Source organism: Canis lupus, chromosome 6 (genome assembly GCF_011100685.1).
Source record: "Canis lupus familiaris isolate Mischka breed German Shepherd chromosome 6, alternate assembly UU_Cfam_GSD_1.0, whole genome shotgun sequence".
Classification (NCBI taxonomy): domain Eukaryota; kingdom Metazoa; phylum Chordata; class Mammalia; order Carnivora; family Canidae; genus Canis; species Canis lupus.
The window spans coordinates 55,578,212-55,595,052 of record NC_049227.1 but is presented as its reverse complement, the minus strand read 5'-3'; the positions used below and the strand labels follow the sequence as shown (position 1 = coordinate 55,595,052).

The 16,841-nt window shown below is 42.3% G+C and overlaps 1 protein-coding gene across 1 annotated transcript in view; it reads right to left on the bottom strand.

Moving 5' to 3' along the window:
• Positions 1-16,841, bottom strand: part of ABCA4 (ATP binding cassette subfamily A member 4) — a gene marked incomplete at its 3' end in the record, with an annotated part of 127,341 nt that overhangs the window by 84,381 nt on the left and 26,119 nt on the right. Inside the window, 5 exon segments of the mRNA NM_001003360.2 lie at positions 2,719-2,916; positions 3,601-3,717; positions 4,344-4,483; positions 5,498-5,738; positions 8,107-8,196. Of these exon segments, the coding sequence (NP_001003360.2) occupies positions 2,719-2,916; positions 3,601-3,717; positions 4,344-4,483; positions 5,498-5,738; positions 8,107-8,196 (786 nt within the window).

Below are 16,841 nucleotides of genomic sequence, written 5' to 3'. Positions count from 1 at the left end.
CACAGTAAAAATAATCCTTCAAGAAAATGAGACCTTTATATCACCAAGCAAATGTAAAATCAAACAAAGGACAAGAGGTATTCTCTACTCCTGAGGTAACTAACAAAACACTGTGAGAACCATGGCACTCCATTCTGCAAGAATAAAGGAATAAAGCTCTTCTCTCCCAGCCATACTCTCTCCCAGAGCCCTGTCTGTGTTATAACCACAGCAGGTAGATGGTGGTGACGTGGCCAGGGATGGGGACATATGTGGTACAGAAAGCTCAGAGGTGTGAATGGCTAAACTTATGTTGAAGCAGAAGTGACATTTGAGAGCTGAATCTCAAAGAAAGAATGAATGGAAGTTCAATAGATGGGAAAGGAGAAGTCATTTCAGGCTTTTTTGCCTTCTGTTTCTTCTTTTGGGGGAAACAGCCTCCTCTACTTCCCAGTAATCCTGCTCAGTCCCTGAGATTCAGATTAAACTAATTTAGCTTTTCTTACCTCATGGTGGGTATATGACCCACACCTCCCTATCATGGTACACCATCCCCCCAGAGACTCAGAGATTCGAAGAGCCAGGCCAATCAGAAAACTGTCCAGGAGTACTGTTTATGCTCTGGGAAAACCATTCCCTCTTTCTGCAGAATGTCTGGGGTAAACATGACCACTGAGGGCTGTGCGTAGCTGATGCCCCACCAAATGGAGAGGGCCTCACTGAGATCGAAGCCAGGCAGAGGCAAGCACAAACATGAGGTGGAAGGGCACAAGGGTCTCCGTCTCATGGTGGCATTCAATCCCTAGATCCCCTGAATTTCCAGGTTAGGTCAACCAGTCAATTCTCTTTTTTGTTCAGGCAAAAGAACTCTATCAATGGCAACATGTGTAAAGGGTAGAAGTGTGAGCAGTTGGGGTATGCCTCAGGATAGCAAAACAGCCAGTGGAGCAGACCAACAGATCTGCGAGTGAGCCCTGGCTGCAAAGGCGGGCTGTGGCAGGTGTAGAAGGCATGTGTGTTCCCTGGGTACTGAATCCCTGAAAGTCTGAGAGTGATGACAGCAGATGTGTGTTTGAAATGGAGATCTGGTGGCAGTGTGGAGCAATGCCTGAGCCAACAGAGATGGCCTGGAGCCCAGGGAGGAAGCCATTGAAACAGGCTGGTAGAGGCATGACAATGCTTCCAGAACTCAGAGAGCCTTAAAAGCGAGAGGTGGAGTTGAGAAATGTTCAGGAGATAGACAAAGTTCCGTATGATACTATGATTTATAATAAGATATATGTATTTGGTCTTTGTCTGTTTCTAGTACAGAGCTCCTAAAACCTTTAGAATTTCCTAAGAAATACCATTAAAATGTGTTTTGTTATGTTCATAAGGTGACTTGTGGACCTCACCTAAGGATGAGGACTGGTTGCCAGAGGAGCCAACTATGTGATTATAGGGTTGTGATTATAGGGAGTGGGCTGGAAGCTAAGTTCCATCACTAATGGCCATGGTTTAATCAACCATGCCTAAGTAATGAAGCCTCTATGAAAACTCAAAAGGATGGGGTTTGCAGAGTTTCAGGGTTGGTGAACATGTGGAGATTTGGGGAAACTGGTATGTATCCAGAAAGGATATAAAAGCTGCACACCCTTTTCTTATACCTTGCCCTATGTATCTCTTCCATTTGGCTGCTCTTGAGTTATATACTTTTATAATAAACCAGTGATCTAATGAGTAAAATATTTGAGTTTTGTGAGTCACTCTAGCAAATTAATTGAATCCAAGAAGGGGTCATAGGAACCTGCTGTCTGAACCTGTGGGCAGAAATAGGAGGGGGATGTCTGAAGTGGAGGTGGGCACCAGTATCAAGGGACTGAGTCCTTATTAACCCAGGGATCTGACGCTATCTCCAGGTAGTGCCAGAATGGAGTTGAACCACATGATACCCAGCTGGTGTTGGAGTTTCTTAGTGGTGGGAGAAAAACCATCATGTGTTGGATTTGGGCATATAATTATCCTCAGTGACCAGACATGAAAGAGAGGGTAGAGGGATCAGAAAGGCAAGCTCTGATTCATCCAGATGTGGATGTGATCTGCTACACATAACAGCTACAGGATGGGATTTAACCTCTTTAAGCCTCAGTTTCTGCATCTGTAAAATAAAAATGGTAACAGCGCATACGTCACAGAGCTCTTGTGAGGATGAAATGAGTCAACCATGTGTGAAAGCACTGAACACAGGGCTTGGCACAAAGAAACACTCAATGAATAATAGCTATTGTACAGAAGGTAAGGAAGAAAGGTAATTAAGGATGACCTTAAAATCTCTGGCTTGATAATTTGGAATAATGCTGAGGACCAGGGTCAGGGTAGGAAATGCCACAGGAGGACAGGTTTTGTGGAGAGGAGAAAACAAATTTGTTTTGAGATACATTGAATGTGATGTGCCTGTAGAACCTGGAAGTGAGAGTTTCCAGCAAGCAGTGGGACCTCAGAAGTTGACGTTTCTGGTCAATGATGACTGAATCTATGGCAGGCAAGAGAGGGTAGAGGACAGACACAACTACTTCACCAGCTACAAGGAGGGAACGAGCAGCCCAGGAAGAGTCAGGGAGCTATCAGGGAGCCAACACATCAAGAGGTGTAAAAAGGGAACTTTTTAAAGTGTGGATATGCTATTAGAGAACAGAATCCACCCCGTATGGGAACTGTGAGAATTCCTGGTTCATCAGTGGGGAAAAGGAGATGCCTTACCTCCAGGTATTTGCTAGTCAGGCGCAGGGTGCGATCTGTGATGTTAAATACATCCCTCCAGTCAAAGTTGGCCATGTCATCAGCCTGGCTCTCTCGAGGACCCTTATGTAGGAAGTTCAGCATGGCTTCTGCAGTAATACCTTCCTCACCAAGCTGACTATTCAAAAAGCCTTTCACTGTTGGGTTCTCCAGGGTGTCCTTAGGATGAAGCAAAACAGTCACAGTATTTAGAAATTCCACAGGATCTCTGGTCTTATTTTCCAATTTTTAATGAATAAGGATAGATGTTTAGCTTCCCTTAAAAAGCTAGTGGGTTTTACTCCATGATAAGGCATGCCTATCTATATTCCATTTCCCCTGAATACACAGGTCTCTATAGAAGGAAAACGTGTATGTTGGGGGTTGGGGAAGAAGGATAGGGAAAATGGTATATAGGAAACTTTTTTTTTTTTCTTGAAACTTTCTTTTTTTAATGGATTTTTTTGTTGTTGTTCTCTTTTAATGATCCCTGCTATATAAGATTCTGACCTCCTGGCTTTGCAAATCTGGAAATGACAGCAGACAGACATACTTGGTTGAGTCTGCAGTTATAGAGCTGGCCCCCTGGGGAGGTAGCCATTTGAATCTGAGGCCCTCAAGTAAATTTATGAAAGCAAGGAACTTCAGGAAGCCACTGACCAGTTTTTATATTCCCCCCAGAATTCAAGAAACATTTCCCACCCAAAGTTGGTGACTCCACTTGGTGACAGCTTCCAGAACTAGTGCCTTTATCCCTTGCTTACTATCTTTTGATCCAACTCCAGCAGATCAACCCTTTACTGAGAAAAGGAAATTTATGGAACTTTCTTGGTCCTTCTCTTCCCCTCCCCCTGCCATCCGTACTCTGATCATGGTCATCTGTGTGCTCCTGTCAAAGAAGTACCAGATCTGGGGGCCTACTTCCTCCCAGGCTTTGACCAACTTCCTAAGGCGTTCCAGTTCTTCAAAAGTTGAGTTGGCCTAAAACCAGAAAGAGATAGAGACAAGAACAGGGAAGAAAAACATGAGAGAGAACTTTTGATTGGCTCTTCCCTGCTCCTGTCACAAACCCTGAGTTTAGGAGAGGCTTTTCAAGGAAGTGTCTTTATTTCCTCAGTCTACTGATACTTCCCGGAACAATCTGCTATTTCCTGGCCTCCACACTGCCAGAATCTAGCTTCTTAAGATCTCAGAGATACTTGTGATAGTGACAATGTCATTGTCCTGGAGCCTCATTAAAGCTAGATTTGGACTCCCTGTGAGGAAATGCTCTTCCTCACTTCCTGCCTTTGTCTCTTCTAGGGAAGCCAGGATTCAGAGAACTGTGAGCTCTTCCATTAGGAATAAAATTTAGGCACTGGGGAAGAAAACCTCCTTGTAAGTTTTGTAGAAAAGGGAGGGCCCAGGCAGGGACTCGGGCACAAAGCATTCCAATGATGACTGTAAATGGGGGAGGATCCCAAGACTCCACTAAGCAAAAAACAAACATAAGTCTTGCTACCAGGAGACTGAGTGCTTGAGCAGGCGCGTGCATGCATGTGTGTGTTCTCTCCCTCATTCTTCTGGGAGGTCCAAGGTAGAAAGGACAAGACCAGCCAGGATCTTACATTCTGCAGTATTCTGCGTACTGCTGGAGAATCTGGAGTAAAGAGGATTTTTCCCATCACCAAAGGCTTTGCTGCTCTCCAGGCTATTTTGGTGAGAGGGTTTGACTCCAGGCTCTGGATCAGTGCATTACAAAAGGTTGCTGCCAGGAGAGAAGGGACAGATTTTATAGAAATTCCCTGTTGCTCAATGCTAAACATAGTCATTAGTGTGTTCAAATCACATGTCTCATTCAACTTTATGCTGGAGGATTTGACAAATAAAGTAAATTAATAGGCTGTACCCCACCAATAACAAGCTCATCATTAGTAAGTAACAAAATGCCACAGTGCATCTCAATAAGGGCCTCATCAGAGAAACAAAGAATGGGGCTTGCCCTGTGGTTTATTCTGCTTTAGAAAGGAGGTTAAGAAGCCTGCCTGGGATTACTACAAGGAACAGATGCCATTCTCACATGAAAGGGACATGAGGCCAAATAAAGCCTCCCCTTGGAATCTCAGCTTTAGCCTCAATAATTTCCCTTTACAGAGCCGCTTAATTTCTTTGTCATGTGGGCTATCTTAGGACCCAACTACTTTTGGTACATGCCTTGCTGCCTCTTTGCGATTTTAACTCAAAGGTCATGTCACCCAGTTGCATTTCTTCCCCACCCCACCTTCCTTTACCCCATAGAAGCCTCCTCCTAAAATAATAAAAGGTGGGAAAGATGGCTTGCCAGAGACTTGCCATTCAGAATGTAACTCAGTACTGCACAAACAGATTTTCACTGTACCATGTTTGTAAAAACATCTCGCAGCCATGTTTACTTGTCAGGGCCCTTCTGACCTGAGCTTTGGTTGCAACTCTGGGCCGTCTCCTCATTTATCTTCTCTTTTCTAGAACTTAACCCTAGTTTAATCAGATCAATGGGAAATGTCCCCTCTGTTCTCTTTCCAAGTGGGTCTCAGTTCTTTCCATGGTTCATATCCAGAATTCTTTATGAAAATTTCCCCTTTCTTACAAGGGAAAATGGACTTTCTGGGAGCAGAAGCCTCTCTGCCCAAGTCCCCTCAGCAAGACTGACTTAACCCCAGGACTGGGTTTCCCTGGAAGTGTTAAACCATCAGCTTCACCAACATCAGATGCCATTTTTATATACATGACTCAGAAAACTTACTTGTTCTTTTGTCATAAGAATAGATAGGATCCTTCCTTGTGGAGTCAATCCCTAAGAAGGCCTTATAGTTATTGTCTTCATACCAGTTGAAGGAGAACACTCGAGAGCCTCCTCCCTCTGGGTAGCCACACAAGAGGTCAGACAGAATGCTCATCAGCTGTGCAAAGGTTTCTGGACCACCAGTCTGCGTGAGAGGCTTGGTCACCCATAGCAAGTCTTCAACACTCGGTCGATGGATGAACTAGGGCAGGGCAAAGGCTTCAGGTTATTTTAAGGCAGCTACAATCATAATCACTCTGATGCCAGAGCTCCAAAGTATGGGGAGACCTCCACATATGCATTTGACTTCCTTCTTTATTTATTTATTTATTTATTTATTTATTTATTTATTTATTTATTGGCTTCTATATTTAAAAGAAAACATGCATGTTCTCAGCAATTCTTAATCCAGCTGTGAAGTAAAAATCTACTGCCATCTATTCAGGGCCTAAAAGGAAACTAGAATGAGTCTTAAAATAAAAAAGTTAATCCCAATATATTTTAATATCACTTCTCTCTTTTAATCCCCTTTATCTGACTTCCTTGGGAATGTGTCCTTGGAGAAATGTAGTGAGCATTTTTTTTTTGTAAGCCAGTTCTTGGGTTCTGTTACCCCATCAAGATGGGAATACTAGGGGAAAAAATGGAAATAAAATGATGGAGGAATGGCTCTGTCCTAGAAAAGCAAGATCATGGCAAATTTCTTTGGCCAAGTAGTTTAGAATTTAGTTTCTTATATTTGGAAAATTATCTTATTAGCTTAATTTTACCAAATGTGAGTTCTCCCATTTCCCTGAAATATGTGGTTTGTGGTTTATGTGTGTACGTACATGTGTGTGTGTGTGTGGGTATGTGTATGTGTGTTATGATCCAAGCAAATATAGAACAGATGAAGTCTCCATTCTTGGAAGAACACTTTGAATTGTGCACCAAACTAAGAAGAGGCTGGTGGTCTTCTCCTCTCTGTATGAATACCATGGCCCTTGCTGGACTCATCCTTTGAAGGTAAATCTGTAATGCTGAGAACTAAGTTGAGGGTTCCAGAGTTGCCAGGGTCTCAGCACCCGTATACCATCTGGCTTTGCTTTAGGAGAATATGTAAAACAAAAACAATGCTGCTTTTATTCCTCAAACACACTTATTACTACTTTGCAAAGGCAGTTGGGAATTAAAAAAAAAATAGGATTCAGTCAGGTGAGACTGGAACAGCTTCCCTACTTCAATAAGTGATGTTTATCTGTCATCCCTGTCTTTGTCCACATGCCAACACTTGCCCTCTGAAACTGTTGAGCACTGTGTAGGATCTACACTGTGAGTCATGCCTATAATCATCACAATCACAGTCTAGGCTTCAATAATAAACTTGGAATCTCAAATTGCTTCAAAAACAGTAAGTCTTATGACAGTCTTGTAAGGGGTTATTATCATTATTATGTTGCTCATTTAATCAAAGCACTTGGAGATGAAGGGGCTGTTCTAGGGTCAAACAGTCTAGTATCAGTTAATATAAATGGAGCCATCTGCTAAACTGAGTTCACAAATGCTTACACTTGCTATCTAGACAGGTAAAAAAACTTTTGGGACTCCCACGCAGACTGAGGAGTGTTGATGGGCTTTGGAGACTTTTTTCACATTCCCTATCATTTTCAACTCTATCATACTGATAAGAATTTTTTAAACGCTCACAAAGAAAAGAATGTTAAACAGAGACTCCCACTAGAGCAGGTGGCCATCAGTACAATGAGCCTTTCTCTGACCCTTCCTGCACAGCAGGGCTCACACTCTGCCCAGGCCAAACTTAGTTTTATGGACACAGATTCCACAATGCAATTTTCCAGGTTGGCTAAGCCCATGTCAGCTGCAAATATTGAAGGGAAAAATTTGGGGGGAAAATTATGCTTCACCTTTTGCCTGCCTTTCATAAGACACATTGCACTTGAAGGTAATTGTTTATTTCACATTGCTCTTCCCCATTAGATTGTATGTTTCACCAGGGTAGTGACCATACCTGTCTCCTCATCACACTCCCAGCACCTCTCACCTATTTAGTAGAGAATCAATTTCTATACAGGAAAAGGCTTGTGCAACCAGATGTTAATTGAAGCATGTACATTTTTCACAAAATAGCATAAAAATGTCATTTTTTTTCTTTGTGATGGAATGAGTCAACGTATTTAAGACATTTTAAAATAATGCCTATAAGCACTATGTGTATGCTATTGCTATTAGCAGTATAGCTATAGGTGAATTGTAAAAGCATAACAGGATGGACCACATCAATACGGAAGGACTTAGATTCAATGTTACTCCACTGATAATATGCCACACAAGACATGGTGGTGTTTTTTCCTAGGTGTGAAATTAGGATGGTACCCTTCTTTTTTGCCTCCAACCTAGGAGCACAGGTAATTTAGGATATGAACAAGTGCTCTGAAATTGCTAGGTAGAAATTTCAAATGTATTTCTCCTTGAACAGGTCTGAGGTACAATTAAATTGTTTGATACAGTAAGTATAGTAAAATGGTGGAAAGATATAATAACATTATCATTAGTATCATCAGGCCGCTTACCTCTCGAATCCTTGATGATATGTCAGAAAATACTCTTCCCCAGGATCTCAGATTGATACCTTGAGAACTGCTGTCTAGAAGTGTGGGAAGCTGTAATTGATAGGAAAAAATACATGTGTGTATATACATACATATATGTATAAGGTACACATATACACATGGGTGCTATCTGATCTCCTTATGCTTGAAAACATTTCCTCCCTTTTTCCTAATCACAGGACCTCTTCTGCTAGATTCCTTTCAAAAACAAACTTATTTTATCTAATTGAGAAAATCAAAGGTTTTTATTCCAGGTCTGATTCCAGGCTCAGCTCCCAGTTGAGCTAGTCAATCACAAATAATTTCACAGTGACATTGAATACGCCAAAGTGATTCTGATTGCTGGTTTAGCAACACCAGACAAGCCTCCTGGAGGAAGGGAAACAGTGCAGCTGCTGATCTGTAAAGGAAGGCTGAGTGCAGAAGTGCCCATCTGTGCACCTGGGCTCTGCAGACACACTCAGACTTCCTTCTTGTTCACATCTTTGCTTCCCTTTGAGGCTTCTTCAGGTAGGTTGTGGCTCTTCCTCTGCTTAACACTACTTTCTTATATGGAAGATTTGGCTAGTTATATCATCTTTCTTTTAAAGCTGCTGCTGGCAGCTTTGAAGAGAAGTTTCCTTGCAAATTATCCAGTTGGCAGTAGTATTCTGGTGACCCCAGGCCCAGGCGCCAACACAAAACTATTGACGCACTTTCCACCTACGTGGGGAATGTGGAAGCCCACAAGTTTGCTGGCTCCAAACCTGAGCCCAACGTGAACAACTTGTTTTCCGGAAACCAAATTCAAGTCCTGAATGAATGACTTCATTCTCTATAATCTCAAAACTGATTGACTCACTGATCATGTGTCTTTTAGGACTGAATTCTGTTTTAAGATGGCAGTTTTCTCTTTAAAAAAAAAAAAGATTTTATTTATTCATGAGAGATGGGGGCGGGGCAGAAATACAGGCAGAGGGAGAAGCAGTCTCCATGCAGGAAGCCTGATGTGGGACTTGATCCCGGGACTCCAGTATCATGCCCTGGAGCGGCCAAAGGCAGGCACTAAACCGCTCAGCCACCCAGGGATCCCCAAGATGGTGGTTTTCAAACTCAAGTGTGCATCCTGACTATGTCTGCAGGGGCTCTGCATTTTTAACAAGATTAGTGTATAATTCTGACTCAAGTATCTATAGACCACAAGCCACAAGTCACAGGGTGGTTCTCCTAAATAATAGGTTGGCTGATCCAGCTGCAGCCCAGCTGAGAAGCAGGTGAAATGAAGTTCCTGGCAGCCCAGTCTCCTTCCAACTTCTAGACACGGCCCTGCCTTGCCTTTTCTCTGCCATGGGTGCAGGGGCCCTCACAGGCTCTCAGACCCTGATACTGAAGAATAAATACAGCCACACTCCTGGAACATTGGCATTCCTGGTTCATTTCCTAACAGTAAAATGAAAAGCTTTGTTGTGAGGGCTACGAAGCAGACAGGAGGACAATTTATCAGAGGAAGTAGCAGCAAAAACACTGTTGAACTACACCACTGAGAAGCATCTTTTCTCCTTAGCCTTCCTACTGGGCCTAGACATTGGTCTTGCCAGGACTTCTTTTCAAACTCCTTGAAAATAGTTTCAGCGTACTCTGGGCAAAGCACTTTAATTCCTGCTATGGTTCCAAGGGAGGGTGGGGCTGAGAAGAGCAGGTAGGGAGGAAGCCAGCAGGTAAAAATGTGTGCCAGTGGCAAGTTATCACCAACTCCTGTGATTCACCTCCTGACTACTCCAATAAGTTCTAGTAGAGATGAAAGGAGATCTAAGAGATACAGCAATAAAATGCCATGTGTGGACTTTATTTTGATTTCGATCTGAACAAACCAGCTGCAACAATCAGGGAAAGTGAACATATTAGGTATTAGATAATATTAGGGAATTATTGTTAATTTTTTTGGTGTGATCATAGAATTGTGGTTTTGTTAAAACAAGTAAGTTTCCATATGTTAGAGATACATAGGGAAGTATATATGGGTGAAAGAATATATTGCCTGTGGTTTGCTTTAAAAGATTTCAGGGGGAAAAAGTAAGAAACTGATTAAACAATAACGGCCAAATGTTGAAAACAGCTGATGAAGCTGTGTGACGGATCCATGGGAGTTCACTACATCATTCTCTCTATTTTTATGCTTATTTCTGTAAGAGAATGATTTAAAAATAAAAAAGAGGCTTTTTGCATGCGAGAATAAATAGCTAAATGAATGAATACTAAATAAATATTCTCTCCTCTCTTTTTTCTCTTCTTTACTAGGACTACCTGTGCTCATGCTCTCCTTGCCTCTCTCCCAGAACATTTTCATCAGAATAGCCTTTCTTGCTGGCCTCTTGTTTCTAGATTCCTCTCTTCTAATGCATTCCCCACACTGTAGCCTGAGTTATCTAACAAGTCAATCTAACCATGTCACCTCTCCCGCTTAAAGATCTTACATGGCTCCCTACTACCTCTAGGAGAGAAGGTCAATATCAGTGCTGGACACACATGGCTTCCTCTCTAACCTTCTCTCTTGCTTCTCTTCCATCGAACTGGACTTCTTTCTACATTTTCTAATATGTATGTCTACCTGATTTTGTAAATGGTGATAATGACTGGCTAAAAAACTACATTTCCAGCCCCCACTGTACATGGGGTGGTCATGTGACAAAATCCTGACCAATAAGATATCAGGAAAAGTCACAAAGTGGGACTTTTGGAGAAAGCCTATTAAAAGAGGGCCCTCTGCCTGCCTGGAACGTTGATGTGCTGGGGGAGATACAGCAGATATCTCAAGATCACCAGATGATCAAGCACATGCTAAGGATGAGTGATGGAAATGAAGAAGAGCTTAGGTTCTTGAGAAAATCTGTGGAGCTTCCATACCACTCCTGAATAACCCACCACAGGACTCCGCTTTGCGAGGAATATGAAAGCCATTGGTTTTCAGCATTCTGTTACAGCCAGTAGTAGTTTCTGAATGACATAATTACACATTTGAGAAATATGTATAGACTGTCTGCTATGTGCCAGGTGCTGGGGGGTATAGCAATGATCAATACAAAGTCCTCCCTTTATGGAGTTTACTTTCTAGAATCTCACTGATGTATCTTCAGCTTTCTCTTCACTACCATCACATTATATGTACTCAAGATCCTCCCATGTGAAAGAAAGAACTACTTCTGATGCTTTATTCCCCTGTAGCTACAGTCTAACTGCCTTCCTCCACCCTTTATTCCCACACTTCTTGGAAGAGTAGTCTATGTTCAGTTCTGTACTTCAGTTCCTCACCGATACTCCTGTCTTTCACCCTCACCATCCAACTAAGACACCTGAACATTCTAGTTAAATCTCTAGTTTCCTCCTCCTAGTTTTTAAGTCTAATGGATACTTTTGGTTCTTGCCTTTTCAGATCTCTCTGCTCCTCTCAACACTTTTGATCATGTCCTTTTCATCCCCTGATGTCTGTGACACTGCTCTTGTCTGGTTTGCTCTAACCCTCCTCTGCTTTTCTCATGAGCTCCTCTGCCTCCACTGTCTCCTTCACTACTGGGGCTCCTGAGGGGTTCCATGGCCTTGCTCCTCTCACACTGCCTACTCTCCCCAGATCGTCTCATTCCCTTTATCATTTAATCTTCTACCTTTTTCTTGGAGACTTCTAAATCTGTGCCTCTAACCCCCAGCCATCTGCTGGACCTTTGTCCAGATCCAACTCATCCTAAACTGATCACATCACCTTCCCCAAACCAGTTTCTGCTCCTGTACACACTTCATCAGCTGGTGGCACCACCTTCTGCCCTGTCACCAAAGCTAAAAGCCTGATAGTCATCACTGATTCTTCCCCACTCCACCTCATTGTCAAAATCCTCAGCCTGGAGACGTAGGAACTGGTACTGGAGCTGAGTGTGGGGAAGGGTGAGCCCTCTCTTTGCCAAGAGGGTAGCCAGGGGGTATCTGAAAAACTGATTTAGGAGGAAGCTAGAATCAAGGACTGGAGTCCTAAGAAGCTGTGGAGAGAAAAGATAACCAGGTCCTACATAATGGGAAGGGATCTAAGAGGGGCTAGGAACCCAGAACACAGAAAATAAAGAACTGTTACATTTATGTGTCCAAAGAGATTGGACATCAGTTAGTCACCAGCTCCAATTGCTTTTAATTACTTCCCCTTCTTTATGAGTTTGGTGTCTGTTTTCCTTTCTTGGCTGTGGGCTGGAGATGATCTGTGGCTGTGTTCTGCCCAAGTGGGCATCTTCTCTCCATCCCCCTTCCTTTACCTCTGTAGGTTCTAGGCACATTCTGGCCTTAAAACTCTGTCCTGCATCAAATTCAACACACTAAAAAGCACCCGTGTCTCTGTCATATCTATAGGTACCTATATCCACATATCAATATAGCTAGATTTCTCTATATTTTTAAGGGCTCTTAATTTTGCTTCCGAAATTATTTGGCTTTCAGTAATTCATTTAATGAATGATCTGATATGATTTCTCAGCAATCATTGCAAATACTTAGGAATGTTTGTAAAGTGGGAAAACCTGAACTATAAACTAGATTTTTTAATTTCAAATTTTATGAACACTAAATTTAACAATAAAGTTGAATAATATTACCTTCCTCAAACATTCAATGTAATGCTTATTGATTTCAGTTTTTTTTTTTTAAAGATTTTATTTATTTATTCATGAGAGACACAGAGAGAGAGAGAGAGGTAGAGACACAGGCAGAGGAAGAAGGCGGCTCCATGCAAGGAGCTCGACGTGGGACTTGATCCAGGGTCTCCAGGATCACACCCTGCAGCACTAAACCACTGCGCCACCAGGGCTGCCCTGATTTCAGTTTTAAAGCTTTTCTTTGTATTTCAGAGTCATATTTTTTATTTTCAAGTCTCATTCTTGTAGGCCTCTGTAAAGCTACTATACCCATTACTTTAGAGCTGAATAAATAAAATAGCCAACCCACCCCATTTCACTGCATCTTTATCACCTCCCCTAGTAGGCAGAGTCAACTCCTCTGAAACCACCTCAACTTCTCCAGAAAGCCTTCCTTCCCTCACTCCATGCTCTCTCTGTCTTCCTTCGCCATGACGTAGGTGCTCCTCCTAGCCACGACTAGATTCTCAGCGTGTTCATTTATCACTTTTATATTGGTTTGCTATTATTTTTAATATATCTGTCTCTCCACTATACTGTAAACTTTATTTTCTTTTATATATTCAGGGCATGGTACATAATAGATGCTCAATAAATATTTTGTATTAATTAATGAGTAAATCAACTAAAATCTAATGGGAAAAAAAAAAACAGAGTCTACTGAGGCTTTAGGTTCCATGAGGTATGTCTCTAGAGATATGATGTGACTTACAGGAAAGGAGTGGTCAGTCCCATCTACAGATGAGGAAGGTAACACTTGAGCTGATGTTTGAAAGAAGACAAGGTGATGATCCTGAGGGTGAAGGGAGTGTTGTGGATGGAAGGGGAGGGCCAGGAATTCCAGGTGGAGACAGAATGTGAAGAGAGAGTGACCAGAGAGACAGCCAGATAAGAACAAAACCAGGAATTTGAGGGAGAGGGAACAGGAGAAACAATAGCTTGAGATGCATTTTGGGATCTAGTTAACACTTTCTTTTTTTATCTTGTTAATAATTTAATAACATTAGTTATTCAAATGTTTACTGAGCTCCAGCTATGTGCTTGGTACCATAGTTACAAGTTTTTTCCTAGCTCTTTCCAGTAGAGATGGTAAATGATGAGGGTCTTGGATTCACATCTCTAGTACCACTTACATCTCACAACAGTGCCTGGCCCCCCTAGGGAGCCCTCCATACATATCTGGCCACCAACTGTCTGACTGATGTTGTCATAAATTATAAAATAACTTTCCCAGGGCTCTTCTCTTCCTTTGGTTCCCTCCCCCATTATCAATTCAAATTCATGTGGATTGTTACTGCCAAAAGAATTGGAAGAGACTGAAAGTTTATTTGAATGGAAATGTAAAAACATTTCTGGAAAAAAGGTCATAGACCAAAATGGCAAGCATCATCTCTCTCTCCCTCTCTCCCTTCCTCTTTCTCTCCCTCACACACAGAGAGACCACTGCTTCCTATGCCAACAAATTCTCTTAATTTCCCAAATAACAAGTAACCCTTCCATGTCACAACTGGGTTCAGCACTGTCAACACAATTTCAATGCCTGATTAGGCCTCCTAAGAAAGACTGGATATATAAATAGGGCTGTGGAAAGGGTATGTCTCTATCATTTCCCATCAGCTATGGTTGGTCTTTGGGGGATCCCTGGGCCTTGATTTGTACTCAAAAGAAATGAATAGAAGGCCCTAGCTGGCAATCAAGAAAACTCTGACTATACTAGGTCTCTGTTTGTGTTCTCATGGGACAAGAGATATGTCTGTCCTTTGGAACTATGTAATATTTTTCTTAAGGCAAAATAAAGTGTATTAGCTACTAAAAAAAAATCCCAAAACATTTGTTTAAGCAATATTTGCTGATCCTTTAGACCTAATAGATTAATCAAACATATGCCACTCTGCCAGCACACAAAAGAACATTTTGTGAGTTGCAATTTTTGTTCGTTTTACTTTCTCTGATTCAAGAAGACCATCTAGAAAACAGTATTATTTCTACGCTGAGGATCTACCCAACACAAGGGTAAATATGTAGCCTTCAGTTAAAAAAGGGTGTTTACAGGGATGACATGGCCTTTTGGATCTGGTGGAAGGATGAACTGCTGTCTTGAAAACACCCAGACAGAGGTGAGAAGCAGATGAAGCACTGGACAGACAGTGCAGGCTTGCTGTGTTCAGTCCTGGGCTGCTGATACAGGAAATCCAGATTTATCCAGGAGGGAAATTGTTGCTAGGGAACTGGGAGAATGTGGATTTGAAGTATGTTTGTTGCAACCTGACAGTTGTTAAGCATCAGATGAAAAGAGAGGAAGCTGGTTTCAGTGGTGAGGGGGCGACCAGGAGGGGACACCCTGAGTACCAGGAAATGCGTCATGAGTGGAGAATTCAGACTAAATCACTCAGGGTTGGGGAAAATGCCAAGCTGTCTCTACCAGGAGAGGTCACAGAGACACGCTGTCTCCCAGGACTGAAGGGGACAGAGCATCTGAATGAGAGGGTGGGCTCTGGGGTATGTGAACAGACAAGCGATGGAACTTTCTTCGGCTCAAAAGAAACTAGGTCTTTTTTTTTTCTCTGCTGTGTGACTTCAGTCCTGATATTTGTGGTTGATGAAAGCAGAACTGAGTTTGGAATCTAGGGGCAGTCAAAAGGTCAATGCATGAGACAGATCTCTTGCTAGTCTGAGGGGTCTGAGAAAGAAGAATGTCCCACGTAAGTGTTTAAGAAGAACATTTCCAGGAGTGTAGCAATGACAAGGGAACAGTGGGGCTTCTGCAAAGCGGCTGCATTCTTGCTTTGGTAAGAGCAAAAATGCTTTTTGTTTCCGAGTGCTTTTCCATCTCTTCTCTTACGTGAATTTCTGCTATCATTTTCTGAGACAAGTAGCACAGATCTGGTTAACTTGATTTTACAGATGGGGAGTATAGCACACTAGGGGCCAACCCTGAGCCAGAACCAGTGTCCCGATCACCAGATCTCTGTGTGCTCCAGTGGGTGGTCCCGCCTCTGGTCCTCTCACCATTGGGTCCCATGCTCAGGGGAGAAGCTGATTACTTCATGAGTAGAGTGAAGGAAGAATCTGTGGCTGTATTGAGACACTTTAGGAAAGGGCATATACTAATGGTAGGTGGGAAAGAAATTTTAATGCATAAGTTCTTAACAGGGGCCTGGCTTCAGAGGTGCCATGAGTGCCAACCCCTTATGTGTTTGTGTGAACTTATATTTCTCTAGAGAAAAGGGCTAGAGCTGTTATCAGATTCTCAAAAGTAGTCCTAATTCATAAAAAGGTTAAGAACTACTGTTCTGGGGAGAGACAAACTATCAAGACCAAAATCCTTCTCAAAACCAGTATACCGTGGAGAGAACCTGATCCCTAGGACATTGGTTCTTAATCTGTAGCAGCTTCATAAAGGCCAGGACCCAGGACCCATTATTGAAACAGCAACCTTCACAGGGGTCTTCTTGAGTCTGAAGTGATTTTAATTTTGACTTCTCAGTTTTTTTTTTCTTTTTAAATCCATAAAAACAACATCTAATCTATCATGAAAATAAACTGTGGCCCCCCTCCTGTGTGTCTGGAGCCCACATGAAATCAAAGCAGGCCAATGACAACCATGTCTACAGGCCGAAGACACATTTGATGTACATTAATGTTTCTCTTTCCTATTTCCTTTGTATTTCTTCTTTACTGAAATTCATTCACCCAGGGGAGACTTTGATTATACGAGACACATAGTTTTATAGATGCAGACTGAGCAAATACTAATGCTGTAAGTCAAATATACTTGCTGTGGGCTTCATAACTTCCAAAAAATAAAAACCTATATTCTAACTTCATTTTATTTTCACCCAACAGCCCTGCTGCCCCCGAACCCCCACCCCGAACTGCTGGCACTGGATATCACTCCTTTCTCTCCTTCCCTCTCAAAGCCGTCCCAGAGAAGCCGGAGAAAGTTGACAATCCAAAGATTCTGAATCCGAAGGGAGAGGAAATCATGAGGTGAGGTCATTAATGGAACTTCATTATAAATTCCTGGAGATGTGGGGCTTTTCTAGAAGA